General features: G+C 39.5%; 1 protein-coding gene across 1 annotated transcript in view; it reads right to left on the bottom strand.

Annotated features, from left to right (window-relative positions):
- The window catches only part of RGPD4 (RANBP2 like and GRIP domain containing 4), a 65,697-nt gene that overhangs the window by 23,673 nt on the left and 27,257 nt on the right, over positions 1-14,767 (bottom strand). The window contains exons 14-20 of the mRNA XM_065405691.1: positions 13,499-13,636; positions 13,278-13,424; positions 12,211-12,393; positions 12,046-12,129; positions 10,046-10,184; positions 9,736-9,833; positions 4,085-6,368 (exon numbers count right to left, since the gene is read on the bottom strand). Coding sequence (XP_065261763.1) covers positions 4,085-6,368; positions 9,736-9,833; positions 10,046-10,184; positions 12,046-12,129; positions 12,211-12,393; positions 13,278-13,424; positions 13,499-13,636 — 3,073 coding nt within the window. The remainder of the gene's footprint in view (positions 1-4,084; positions 6,369-9,735; positions 9,834-10,045; positions 10,185-12,045; positions 12,130-12,210; positions 12,394-13,277; positions 13,425-13,498; positions 13,637-14,767) is intronic.

The following is a 14,767-nucleotide window of genomic DNA, read 5'->3' as shown; positions in this document are numbered from 1 at the left end:
CACTTTTTCCTCTGTAAAGGAAGAAGACTAAGATAAAGAACAAATTTAGCCTTAGCCGGGGGAAAGAATCAAGGATATTTACTTTATTTCACAAACAACAAATGAGACTAACTGAAGGTTTTAAATTTAGAATCTGATTAAATTTGGAAGTAGCAATATTGTTCTTTTAACAAATAAAGAGTTAGTATTGGTGGAAGCATGTAATATACCTTTTCAGATTATAATGATGGAAAACACTTTTTGGATGCTATAGGAACTAATATTGTTAGAACAATGAGCAGTATTTGTTTTATGGAGAGAACATTTGACCAAGTTATTCTTAATCTAGGTAGAACTGCATGTATTTAGGTTATACCATGTGTTTGTTGTAAGATCTGGTTATATATATTTCATACTGAGGACTGTTGCAGCACTCAAGTAATAGACATTCTGTGTATCTTTGTATTTTTTTTAAAAAAAAGTGGACAATGTATACAGATTATCATCAATAGTTATATTATTATTTTAAAGGAAAAAAATAAAAATAAAGGTTCCAAAAGTTCTCACCAACCTGGTTTATTCAGCAAGTAGTCAGCCACCCAACAAAAGTCTATTTTTAAAAGAAGTTAGGTGCAGAGCAACTCCTTATGCAGCCACACACTGGGTGAGTAGAGAGCACTGGCCCCCTAATCTGAGAATGTGACTTAATTATGAAAAGGGCGAGAAGTAAAAAATTAGGGGAGCAGTGAGTGAACTTTTGAACAATTCCAGTAGCAGACAGGTGGATTCAATTCAGACACTAGCTGGAAAAACTCAAGAGTTCAGGAGATCTGTCTCTGCCCTCCATTTCACAGATGCTTATTTTTAAGGATATACAGTTCTTACTGGTTAGACCAGAGGTGGGCAAACTACGGCCCGCGGGACCGTCCTGCCCGGCCCTTGAGCTCCTGGCTGGGGAGGCTTGCCCCCAGCCCCTCCCCTGCTGACCTCCCTCCCCCGCAGCCTCAGCGCGACGGGATGCCAGCGTGGGAGGGGGCTGCACTGCAGGGGCAGGGGAGAGCAGGAAGGGAGGCTCACCTGCAGGCTCAGGGAAGCCGGTGGGTGGATGGCGTGAGCAAGGCCGGAGGACTCAGGAGGAGCACCAGGCGGCTGTGCAGCCAGCCGGAGAGAAGTGGTGCTTTGAAGGGGAACCCGCCGCTTCTCTCTGGCTGCGCGGCTGCGCCTGCTCCTCCTGCGTCATCCACCCATGTTCGCAGGGCCGCATTCTGAAAGGGGTTGGGGGGGGGGGGGGTTGGATAGGCGGTGGGGATCCAGGGGGGCTGTCAGGGGGCAAGGGTGTGGATAGGGGTCACGGCCGTCAGGGAGCTTGGGGGGGGTTGGATGGGGGGGGGGTCCCAGGAGGGGGCGGTCAGGGGACAAGGAGCAGGGAGGGTTGGATGGGTCGGGGGTTCTGAGGGGGGCAGTCAGGGGGCCGGAAGTGGGACGGGGCGGATAGGGTTAGGGTTTGGGGAGGCACAGCCTTCCCTACCTGGCCCTCTATACAGTTTTGGAACCCCGATGTGGCCCTCAGGCCAAAAAGTTTGCCCACCCCTGGGTTAGACACTGGGAATGGAACTGAGCCAGTTTGAAACCCTCTTCATAAGGAATTCCAACATCCTGAGCATACTCAGTGAAGATTTTAGCAAGCAGATCTGGAGTCCCTATGGTAAATCTGAAGCACTACAAAAGCCAAAAGTCTACAAAGTTGAGCACGTCAAGACCACCAGTTGTGTGAATTAAAAAAAACCTAAACTAACAGAGGGCAGGGAGACATTCTTTTGCTATGAGAGGTACAAAGTCAAAGACACACTAATTCTAACTACTGCTCTTCAGCATGCATATTAAATTTGTTTAAATTTTCATACCATTATATAGCCAACTGCTTTGCCACAACTGGGCAATTGTCAGTACCAGCTAAAGAGTGATTTCATCACACATTCAGTGCAGTGTGTAAATACCTTTACTATCGGGTTGGAAGGAAGGTGTGCTGGTCCAAAAGGCCATTGGATTAGATTTAAAAAGACTAAAATTAAATCCTAGAAAATAAATTGTGGGTTTAAGTGTTTATTTGGACTTTTAGAGGGGCATAAACATATCTATGTTCTTAGGTGTATGTCTCCAATATCTAGAGAGATCACAATCAGCTAATAAATATTTGCATTGCCTGCTGTACCTGTTTATCAATCTATCCAATACATGTAAACAAGCACCAGCTACCAAGTTTTTCCTACCAGAATTCTTTACTACATAGATCAGCATACTTTTCACAATTCTGAAATCCACTTTTAGTCCAAAATTCTGCATTGTCCAATTTTGACTGCAATTTAGTCAAAGTATTTCTATTTAACAAAACTGATTTGACTGCCCCCCCATCCCTTTTTTAAATGCCAATACAATCATATGCTTCATATAGTATGTAGGGCCCTACCAAATTCATGGCCATGAAAACCGCGTCACGGACCGTGAAATCTGGTCTTTTGTGTGCTTTTACCCTATACTATACAGATTTCACAGGGGAGACCAGCGTTTCTCAAATTGGGGGTCCTGACCCAAAAGGGAGTTGCAGGGGGAATCACAAGGTTATTTTAGGGGGGTCACAGTATTGCCACCCTTACTTCTGTGCTGCCTTCAGAGCTGGGCAGCCAGTGAGTGGTGGCTGTTGGCCAGGTGCCCAGCTCTGAAGACAGCGCCCCGCCAGCAGCAGCACAGAAGTAAGGGTGGCAATACCATACCATGCTACCCTTACTTCTGCGCTGCTGCTGGCGGCGGATCTGCCTTCAGAGCTGGGTTCCTGACCAGCAGCCACTGCTCTCCAGTTGCCCACCTCTGAAGGCAGCACCACCACCAGGAGTAGCGCAGAAGTAAGAGTAGCAGTACTGCAAAGCCCTCCCCCCCGACAACCTTGCAACTACCCCACAACTCCTGTTTGGGTCAGGATCCCTAAAATTAGAACACTGAAATTTCAGATTTAAATAGCTGAAATCATGAAATTTATTATTTTTAAAATCTGATGACTGTGAAATTGACCAAAATGGACCGTGAATTTGATAAGGCCCTAATATGTTAAACATTACTAGCTATATAATACAATGAAATATTCAGTTTCTACTGTAAAGTTGTAGGTGGCTATTTGAAGGTGAAGCTCAAGAGTTTTCCCAGCAGAAGATACAAATAAATCACAAAGTTACATCATTCATTCTCTGTCTGCTAAGACAACAGACCAATATCAGGATTTGTGCAGCCTCTTCAAGCCAGACCTCTGAAGTGACTGGCTGTGGGCTGCACTTTGATCACGCAAGAAACTGGAGTCAAATTTCATATACCATACAATTGTCTTCAAGCAGGATATTTCCCTGACTTAAATATTTCACTCTGCTGCTGAAAAATGTAGGAATCAGATAAGAAAAAGCAGTAAGACAAAAATCTAGTTTACACCATTCTAGTAATACCACCTCATCAAAATACATCAGCAGCACTCAAGTTCTTATGTTATGGCAGATTTCAGCTAAACCACTGTGCCTCTTCATAAAGAAATGGAAGCCAAAGTTTTCAAACATGATTGTCTAAAGACAGGTCCCTGCATCTGTACTCAAGTACCAAAATAAAAGCCATAATTTCAGAAGTGTTGACAAGACTACCTACTTAGGTACAAGTCCAACTTATGGATTCCAGTTCCAAACTTTAGGCAACCACATTTGAAAATTTTGGCCCGAATGCATAGGTAATTACTAGCTTGTCTGATTTCCGAGATATGGGCAGAGTTATGCTGACATATCACAGTAGTTCAGACATCCCCTGCCCCCTCACCATGCACAAAGAGAACAATTGTAAGCGAAGGACAAAACCGTAAGATTTTAAGCTAAAGAGGTATTTGCAAGAAACATGAAGTTTGCATTCAACTACTGAAGAGAACAGTTTACTCTTATTACTGGAACACAATATACAGTATTTTCATTGAATTGCAACAAAAAGCCACTAACTGCTTTCCATGACAAATTTTTCAATAATCTTCTCAAAGTAAAATTTCTACTTAGTATAAATAGTTGCCAATTCAGGCAATGCTTACCTTTTTCTAGTGTTTTAAATGTGTAATTTGAGGATCCTGCTGCTGATGTAACCAAGTAATTTTCTCCCTTGCTGTCTGTAGGCTTCTGATTGGCAGTGTAGCTTTCCTGAGGCTCAGTTACTGTAAGCTCTAGTTCTCTCTGCATTATGTTTTGAGACACTGAACTATCCTCTTCACTTCTGCTTTTTGAAGGAGAGTTAAAGCTGAAACCGAATAGAGATCCTGTAGCTGAAGTATTTCCAAATGTGAATGGCTTTGACTTTTCACTACTGAAAATGCTCTTGACCGATTCTGAACCAAATACAAACTTTGGAGGAGAAACCACCGTTTTTGTTGGCGTTTCAGAAGTGCTTGACACCTCTGAAACTTCTACAGTCACATCAGAGGTATCGCCATCCTGGTTCAGATCAGTTCTCTCCCTGGTAGTTTCCTCCAGTACAGCTACAGCAATTCTGCCACATGGAGACTCTCTTGGTGTACTGGCACGTGAAGAAAGAGGTGTAATCAAGGTGTCTTTTTCTTGGGCATGCTTTGCTTCATCAAAAATTTGCTTAAATGACTCTGCAACATCTTGTAGTTTAAATCGCACAGCTAAGAGCTCTACCTTTCTTTCCCCATCTGCAAAGTCACATGCAGTCCATACCCAGGCTCTTTCAGTTCCTTTCATCTGTTGCATGTTCATGTCTGGTGTTATTCTATGATTGGCACAGAGTTTTAATACCTGGTCTCTTCTCATTACGATACGAACTTGTTTATTGTCATAATTCTGCAAGATCTTTATATCCCCAATGCCCCTTTCTTTCCACTGATTAGCATCTTTATCATATCTGTAGAGTTTAGCTCTATGACTGAAGACAACTTGCTCATTTTCTTCACCACTTGCCACTTCTACAAGGTCAGGTAAAGGTACCACAGGTTCAAAGTACTGTCCATCTCTTTCTTCTTCTTGAGTAAGATCAGACTCTTCATCTGTTCCCACAGACAACCTGCTCTGATTCTGTTTGGCAGGAGATTTTGATGGGCTCAAGGCAGATTTGAAACTAAAATTAAATCCTGTTGTAGACTCCCCAAATCTAAATAGGTTTTTTCTCACAGGGCTACTTGCCAGAGGTGAGGCATACACAGAGCTACTTACACTATCATCCAATGCTTCTTCACGTAAATCATAGTTATCCCACTCCAGAGTAGGCCCAGTGCTTTCAGCATGTGGCTTTATAATTAAATCAGAGGTACTACTGGCTGAAGCTGAGTTTTTATTCTCTTCTTCTGTCAATTTAGTTTTATCATCTGTCAAGAAGGTTTTGAGATCTTTCAACCCACTTTTCATTTCTTCTGCTTTCTGTATGAGTTGAGCTGTTCTACCAGTATCCACAAGTTTATGTGGGGTCTGCAGTGGTATATCCAACAGCAGCCTCTGACACTCTTCAAACTTCTGTTTGAATTCCTCAGCCTGCTCTGTCGTCTTGAATTTAGCTGCCAGCTGCTCCAATTTTGCATCTCCATCAGAAAAGTCACTGGCTAACCACATCCATGCTTTGTCTGAACCAGACAGAGATTTCAAGTTCATGGTAGTTGTTATCCAATGGTTTGCACATACTTTCAGTACCTGTTCACGTCGCATTAACATTCTTAGTTTCCCATTAACTTCATTTTTAAGAATTTTCAAGTTGCCAACACCACGTTCTTTCCACTGGCTTGTTTCTGGATCAAACCTAAATAGTTTTATTCTTTGTGAATAGAGCACTGTCTCATCCTCTTCCCCTGTCACTAGTTCCACTTTTTCAGGCATCTGGACTACAGGTTCAAAATGGATATCATCATTGTCCTCTGTCTTATATGCATCATCCTCCTTCTCAAGATCAACAGAAGTATTAGCCTTTTGAGCCACTTTAGAACTCTGTGAGGAAAATAACTTTTCGCCTGCACCTGAAAAACCCTTGAAGTTTGGATCTTTTTTACCAAACTGAAATTCTTCTCCAGAAGTAGTTTTTGCAAGGTCAGCAAAAGTGAAAGTGCTGCTATTCTGGCCAAAAACTAAATCACTGTTCTGTTTGTTAGAGACGTTAGGAGACTGGATACCAGTTACACCCTTTGTGGAATTCTCCTTTTTCTCTTTTTCATCACCACTGTTTAAGAAGCCATTGGTACTTTCTTTGGGTGGCTCATCCTTTTTTGTGATATTTTTACTAGGCTCCTGTATGCCAAATTTAAATCCACCTGCAGGAACAGGCATTGAAAAGCTAAATCCTTCTTTTGCAGATTTAACTCCAGTATCTGAAGGAATCTGAAAGGTGAAGGAAGAAGGTGCTTTTCCTTGTTCTGTATGGCCAAATTTAAAACCTTTTTCAGAAAAGTCACACTTAAAACCTGTCCCCAGTTGTCCTCCAGCCGGTTCAGATAATTTGCTTTTCAGGCCAAATGTAAGAGTTGATGGGGCGTCAACAACAGGCTTATTACATGGATTTGGTGCTTGACAAGCTGCACAGGTTACTGAAGAGCCTTCATTTCGTACCAAGCAAACATTGCAATCCCATTGCCCTTCCTTTCTAGTGAAAAGTCCCTCAAATCCACTTTTCTGGGGTTTACTTGCATCAGTGGCAGAACCAAATCTGGGAGCAGATGCTTGAATAGTAGATGTAGACATATTAGGCTGACTTGGTGAATTGGGATTCTGACAAGCAACACAATTTACAGCTCTTGCTTCATTTCTGACTAGGCACACACTGCAATCCCACTGACCTTCTTTTTTAGAGAACGCAGCTCCAAAATCGTTTTGTGTAGCCTTCAGGATGTCTCCTTGGCCAATTTTAAATGTAGCTTGCTGATCAAATACTGGCATGTTAGTTCTATTTGGATTCTGGCAGGCAACACATTTAGACGCAGTGGGCTCATTTCGTACTAAGCAAACATTGCAATCCCACTGCGCTTCCTTTCTAGTGAAGAGTCCCTCAAATCCACTTTTCTGGGGTTTACTTGCATCAGTGGTAGAACCAACTCCAGGAGTAGGAGATGCTTGAATAGTAGATGTAGACACATCAGGCTGACTTGGTGAATTGGGATTCTGACAAGCAACACAATTTACAGCTCTTGCTTCATTTCTGACTAGGCACACACTGCAATCCCACTGACCTTCTTTTTTAGAGAACGCAGCTCCAAAATCGTTTTGTGTAGCCTTCGGAACATCTCCTTGGCCAATTTTAAATGAAGTTTGCTGACCAAATACTGGCATGTTAGTTCTATTTGGATTCTGGCAGGCAACACATTTAGATGCAGTGGGCTCGTTTCTTACTAAGCATACATTGCAATCCCAGTGACCTCCTTTTTTCGCAAAAAATGATCCAAATTTCTCGTGTGTGTCATCAGTGTTGGGTTTGAAAGCTGCAAAAGTTTCAGGTAATGGTACAGCATGCATTTCCTTGTTTCTTGGATTCGGACTTTGGCATGCTGAGCAGTTCTTATCAGTAGCTTCATTTCGAACCAGACACACATTACAAGCCCACTGATCTTTCTTCAACATAAACTGCTCCCCAAATCCACTAGTAGTACATGTGGATGGGATTTCCCTACCAAAGGAAAAGGATATTGGTGTAGATGCAGCTGATGTAACTGTAAAACTGCTTTTGCCTTCAGGTCCCTTTACAGAACTGCTTGTATTTTGGATGGGAGCCTGGCAAGCACTACACTGGGAAGCAGTTAAACTGTTTTTCACTAAGCAGACATTACACTGCCACATCTCCTCTTTCTTAAACTGAAATCCAAAATTCAGGGTTCCAGGAGTAGTTTTGCAAGGCTCCTTGCTATCCTGATTTGCTATTTCTCTTGTAGTCCCAACACTCTGCATGGCTGATGTACCAACATTTGATCCTGAGGTTCTCAAAATATTCTGCACCTCTTCAAACTTATGCTTGAAAAGCATTGCTTCCTCTAGTGTTTTGAATCTAATGGCAAGCTGCTCAGGTTTTGGAAACTCATCTGCATAATCTAAAGCATGCCATACAAATGACTTGTCTGAACCTGCATTTAGTTGCAGTTTCATATCTGTATTTATATAGTGATTTGCACAGATTTTCAAAATCTGCTCCCGCCTCATAAGGAGCCGAATCTTCCCAGATATTTTATGCCTCAATATTTTCACATTCCCAATGCCCCTTTCTTTCCATTCTTTAGACTCTGTGTCAAAACGGAACAGCTTTGCTCTGTTGCAAAAGAATTCCTCTTCATCTTCCTCGCCTGTCTTTACTTCAACCTTGTCAGGGAGTGGCACTACAGGCTCAAAGTGTGGACCATCGTCATCATCATCGGCACCATGGATGCTTCCTCCATCAGTTTCATGACTTCTATTGGCCAGATCTGAACTTGGGGTTCCAAACACTGATTTTCCAGGATCTTGGAAATTGAACATGTCACCCTTGCCAAAACCTGAGGTTTTAGGTTGGTTTTGTCCCATGTTTTCTGTAAATGAAATGCCTGAAATATTTTTGTTACCAAAATTGAAAGCATTTCTCTGGCCAGTTGTATGATCTTGAACTGTTTTTTGCCCCATGTATCTATCATCTTGTAAAGGTTTATCTGATGTCAGAAGACCCAAGAGGCTTTCACTGCTATTAAAAGCTGCACTGGGGGGCTGGGCTACAATCTGAGGTGATGAAAATGTAAAGTCTCCATCATTAGATTTGAAATTAGAGTTAAATTTAAAAGTGGTTGGTTGAGTTAATTGCGCAGGCGTTGTGAAAGAGGATTTTGTTCCTTCTGCTGGTACAGGCTGCCCAAAGGTAGATTTCCCAAATTCTATCACCTTTGATTCTGCAGACTTTGGAATCAGAGGACCAATTGAAGGTTTTGTGAAATAGCCTGGCTCAGGCAATGGTGGATTTGTGCTTGCTTGTGGAACACTGTAATTGTAATACTCATCACCACCACGTGGAGACAGAATTCCAGTAGCAGGAGAATCAAAACGCAAAGGAGCGCCATACATTTCTTGGGAAAATATGCAGGCAGAGGTGTTCTGCAGTGGTGGTGTATGCATTGGCTGTTGATAAGCATATATATGTTGCTGAGGTGTAAGCCTGTTCATGCCATAGACAGGAGCCTAAAAACAGAAAGATTATTATTTTCTATTTGTACTATGATAGTGCCTGTACAAACATAAGACAATCCCTGCCCTGAAAAGTTTGTTGATGTTTTCGTTTTTATATCTTAAAGATGTATAGACCTTAATAGTAAGTGAAGCAGAACAGCTACAAAGATTTCCTTTTTATAGAAACACCTAGCTGCTTGAGAAGATACTGCTTGTTTCTTCGCTATTCCTTCCTACTACTCCCAAAACTTCTTCCCATCCTACAGAGAAACGGATCTTAGGTATTGTCAAAGATTTTCTCAATAGAAGATAACTTATAGTGAGCATGTATACTTCAAATATGAATGTAAGAGGTTGCTCTTGATGGTTCTCTCCCCTCCCGCACCATCAGAATCTGAGACGACTCACTCAGTATGTCATCCACATTTGGGCATTGAGCATAATCCACATAAGTGTGAATATCACACAAAGTTATCCCTAAAAGTCTTCATTGGAAGATTCAGTTTCACATATAGAAGCTGAAAATTGTTAAAGACTATAGTTCAAAGCAGTAAATTAACAGATCTCTCCTCACCTTTGTTGGCGTTACATTGGTTGCAGCTGTTCTGAGAAGATACTGAGAGTTATACGCAGGCGATTGACTGTAGTAAACTGATGGGCCAGTGGTAGCAACTAAAGGAGAACACAAAAGAGTGTAATTCTATTTTGCCATTACCCAAAAGAGAACCATCTTCAAAAGGTAATGCTTTTCAACAGAAAGGTATTTTTAAACTCATTTGCACTGTTTAAACCTTAAATGCCTAATTTATAGCCATTTAAAAAGCTGACCAAGGTCTTCTGAAAACAAGATACAGTAACTTATTAAACTCTCAACACCAGTTTACCTGTTAGTGGAGCTCCATGAAAGTTCTGTGTTCCCTGATAGCCATCTGACATTGTGTCTGTGCCATAGCCTTCAGCAGGCCACCGATGAGATGACAAGTTGGAGTTGGAATTATTGAGTTTCATTTCATGCATCTCATTCTATCAGGAGAGAGTATTTAGATAGTGTTACATTAAAATTAAAGACAGGTATTGTTGCATATTAAAGCAGATGTTTACTTTGAGGTAAGTACTATCTATGCAAAGCCTTAAAAATTCTCAGTTTTCCTTTGGTATTTAACAAACTCTGATTTTTATCCAGATACCCTTGGCACCCAAGCCTCAGTTTTGAAGGAAGAGATTACTATAGCTGGTTTTGTTTATCATATACAGCAATTTATACTGAAGAGGTCTCTTTGTATGAATTAATATAGTCTACTACTGAGCCAGTACACAAAACCAATTATGTAAGTTAAAAAAAAAAAAAAAAAAAAGAAGTACTAGCAAAAAATGAACTGAACACATCCGAAGTGCCATATTCAACATTATATAAATATCTAAATCCTCCAGTCACAGGAAAAACACACATTAGTAGACTAAAAAGAACAGTTCTGAAACAAGAACAGCTAGAGACAAATTTTTCGTCTAAAGTCGTCCTTAGAGGGGAGCCGAATGATGAACTTTTACTTGGATAGCTGCCCTTGATTTTTTAGCAAATATTGGTAGAGGATGCTCAGGTACACTGAAATATTTTTAGTTATATACTAGCTGAGTTAATTTTTTTGAAATCTTGAAGCGATGCAAAGACAGGGAGCCAATATATGCTCTCTAACAGAGAAAATTTACTAATGTTGCAGAATAACTTATTTGCCTTATAGTAACAATGTTGTCGTCCGTGTGGATCCCACGTTAGACAAACAATGACTAATACTGCCCAACCAAATCTGGCATCTGTTCTTGCAGCCAGGTCAAAGACAATGTTTAATGAAAGTACTCTATGTAGCTGTCTGGCAAGTTTCAGATTTGGGAATGTTCCAGAAGTGTGCAAAGGACTAGACCCTGTGCTTTAGTCGAGTGGAATGCATTTTAATATTTGGAGGAAGAGGTTTATTATATACACTACATAATCATTTGACATTCTCTGGGACCATTAGAAGCACTAGAGATGGCAATAAAAAGACAGCGAGACAATCTGAAAGATTGTGTCCTATTTTAACAAAGGCCCTTTAAAAGGGAGAAACAATTGCTTGCCTGGCAAGTGTAATTTTACAAGGCTAACATAGGAAATAGAGAATGAATAAGAATTTTCTATCAGGTCAGCAGCAGTGTGATTGTTAGGGAAATTATTAAAATATGGAGAAAGGTCAGTGATAATTTAATCACCATTAACTATATTTCAGACAACAAAAATTAATTTCTTGTTTTTACTTTTGGACTTTCATAACTTTACTGCTTATGTGCAAGATAAAATAAACTGGTAAAAGAACCAATCTGGCACAGAATAGGCTGAACAAATTAAACCCATTTTTAGATGTCAGTACTAGCTACCCCATTCAATGTTAAGTACATTTGAAACTAATACCTTACATAGTGCTTCTGTCCTGCCTCTATAACCATCCAACAAAAGCCATCTTTCTCTTATAATTTTTGGCTTGAGCGGTGCGAGAAGAAAAGTCTTATTTTAGAAATACAAGAGTCTTCTCTTAAGTCAACAGAATTCACATGCTCAGTGTATGGTCCCACAGAAGGATGCCTTTATCTGCTTATGCACTAATTTCATAGATTCTGAAATTAAATTTCTATACAGTGACACTTGCCCCCATACTCTTCAAATTATACAGAGATTTAACCACTTTAATTCCATTGATATAACTGGAAATCTCATCACACACTGGAAGTTTAACTTAAATTTTTAACAGCCTGAGCTTTGTAATCTAATGTTAACTTTAGTACCAAATCCAATGCTAGAAGTACTCTTCACTACATATTTGTTGATACAATAACTCAATTAGGATTTATTTACCTTAATGGCTTCTACTTGCTGACAGATCATCTGAAGTAAAGATTTCTGATCCTCTGCCCAACGAGGGGGAGTTTTGGGAGAGAACTGAAAGAACAATGATTGACTCTTATCACATTAATTAAAAACAATACATTTCAGAAGAATTTTGTGTGTTATTTGATATACCTTGTAGCTTTTACTTGGTGATAAAGAAAATTTTGTTGGCGATGGAGTGGAGTGTTTAAATTCTGAATCTACAGTTCGGGATAGGCCATTCTTGAAGACAGGACTTCCTTCTTCGCCATAATCCCCAAGTTCTTGAATTACTGTATCCAGCATCTCCTTAACAGTTTCTATTGACACTGGTAACTGGGAGAGAATTGCAGTGCAAAAAGAGGTTTAGGGATATACTCTCATTTTGAGTTCAAGTGCAACTGGAGTAATAAAGCACTATTAGCAAATCAGAATTTCATGTAAAAATACCACGTATCAAGATGACTATTCCTCTATCTGAACAAATAGATTCCAAATATTTTTACTAATGCAAAACCTGAACTTCCTAGCTTTTAATATGCTTATCTTTCTTGTCAGTTTCCCACAACTTTTGCCATTGTCAACTACTATTGTTTACATGACACATGACTTATTGTCTCTTCCAAAACTCAATGCCCACTCTGCATGCATGTCATTACTATATATAGGACAAAAATATTAAATGATATAATTCTGCATGAACTTCAGTAGAAAGACTCATCTAACCAGAAGTAGTATATAAATGTGGCTTTTCCTGATTCATCAGCCCCACTTGAGTATTTGTAAGCAATGACCGATTAGGATTAAGTCAAAGATATAGAGTTAAATGCAGTCAAATATTTAATCTCCACTCTAACCTTGGCCTAATGTTTGTCCAAAAATAAAAGTTCCTTTTATTTTAGTTCAATTTCAGAATCTTGACTACAGTATTGATTCACAATTTTTTTTAAATAAAGCTTTTTAAAAAGTGTGCATAACAAAATATTTCCAAAATAGAAAAGAACTGTTGCCACCTGCATTTTAGGAACAAACTACGCAGAGTCCGTTTGAATGCATAGTTCATTCTTAAATACTGAATTTGGTTTGTAAAGAAAAACACTTCACCGAAGAAAATGTTAATGCCCTATCAAATTTTGAAAGGATAATTTAAAACATGAGATTTCCTGCTGACGCAAAGGATTCCATCAGTAATGAACGATAAAGCAAACCAAATTACATACCTTCTCAATTACTGAAGTGTCTGTAAAACTTTCATCAATGATCTTTAATAGATAGTCTTTGCTCTTCTGCAAGTGACTTTTGCACTCTTCTTGTTCTTGTGGTGAGAGTGCATCAGTCTCAATTTCTTCAGCCTTTCTCTGGAAAATCTATCCAACAAAGTAGTGATTTTTACCGTACAGTATTAAGAACATAAAAATTAAAATAAAAGAGTTACACCTACTAGTGCAAGATTCCAATAAGAAACAACGTTTTTAATAGCTTCAAGTGCTAGCAAAGCATCCTCGGTTTTTCCATCAACTGCATCCAACATAGCAAATGCTATATATGCCTCCTCTTCGTATTCTGCAACCTGAGAAACCTACAAAGAGAAGTTTTGTCAAAAACTAAAAGTAAAGCTTACATCCTCTAGGCAACTGCTTGATACAAAGTACATTTAACCTCAGGCTCTTGGAAGTGCTTTAAAAAAAGCATTCCTACTGGAAGTTTATTTCCCCTTACTTAAAAAAAAAAAAAAAAAAAAAAAAGACGCCAATGTGTCCTTTTTGTATTTTTGAGAGCAATTTGATAGTCACAATAATATTTCTAAAACACATTTATTGCTGCACAGGGAATACAAAAAACAACAACAACAACAACAACAAAAACACGTTTGAGTCACATGAAATTAACCGGAAAAAAGTTAAGAATGGAAATCCAATTGAATTGTCCCCACTGTGTAACATTTTGAAAAGATGTTATCAACTTTAAAAATATCTAAACATTTAAGCTTTCTATAGGACTATTACCATTTAAGATTACTGAAACTGAAAGAAAAATTGTTTGGCTTGTTTACTTTGTGCAGCTGACAGCAATCTGAGTCTACTCAATTTCAGTTTCTATATGAATCTGGGGATAAAAAAGTTATAAGGGGAGCTGGCAGCACTACCAATAACTAAGGGGAATGTCAGGCAACCATAAGACCCTGTTTTCAGTTGCTTATAAATTTTGTCAAACTAATTGTTGAGGCTGAAATTTTACATGCTCGTGTCTGCCTCAGGCAGAATTTGTTGGAAAATTTCAACACAAATGTTCCAGCCATTTCCAAGAACAAGGTTAGGAAACATACATTGTTTTGCCCATGATAAAGAATTCCTTACAACTTTTTAATCCAACAGTTCTACGCCTCCATGCTTTTGAGCAGAAACTTGAAATTTGGCAGACAGTTGGCCTGTGTGTCAGAGATGTGCTTTTTTAAGATACCGGTGAAAAACAGCCCAAATTTGGCCAAATTATAAGCCATTAAGAACAGTAGTTTGCATGTGCTCAATGGAGACTTGCTGCAACTTTGCTGCCACATTTCTTGACAATTCCACCTGTTCTGAACAAGCGGAGGTTCAGTGCCACAGGAGCTAAGCAGAATTTACCTTGCAGTTTGCCTTTTTAAAAGCTAGGAAATTACATACACAACCCTACATTAAAAACATTAAGGTTGCAAATTCAGGCACTAAAT

Source organism: Emys orbicularis, chromosome 1 (genome assembly GCF_028017835.1).
Source record: "Emys orbicularis isolate rEmyOrb1 chromosome 1, rEmyOrb1.hap1, whole genome shotgun sequence".
NCBI lineage: Eukaryota > Metazoa > Chordata > Testudines > Emydidae > Emys > Emys orbicularis.
The sequence above is the reverse complement of the archived record's forward strand: the minus strand, read 5'-3'. Positions and strand labels throughout refer to the sequence as shown.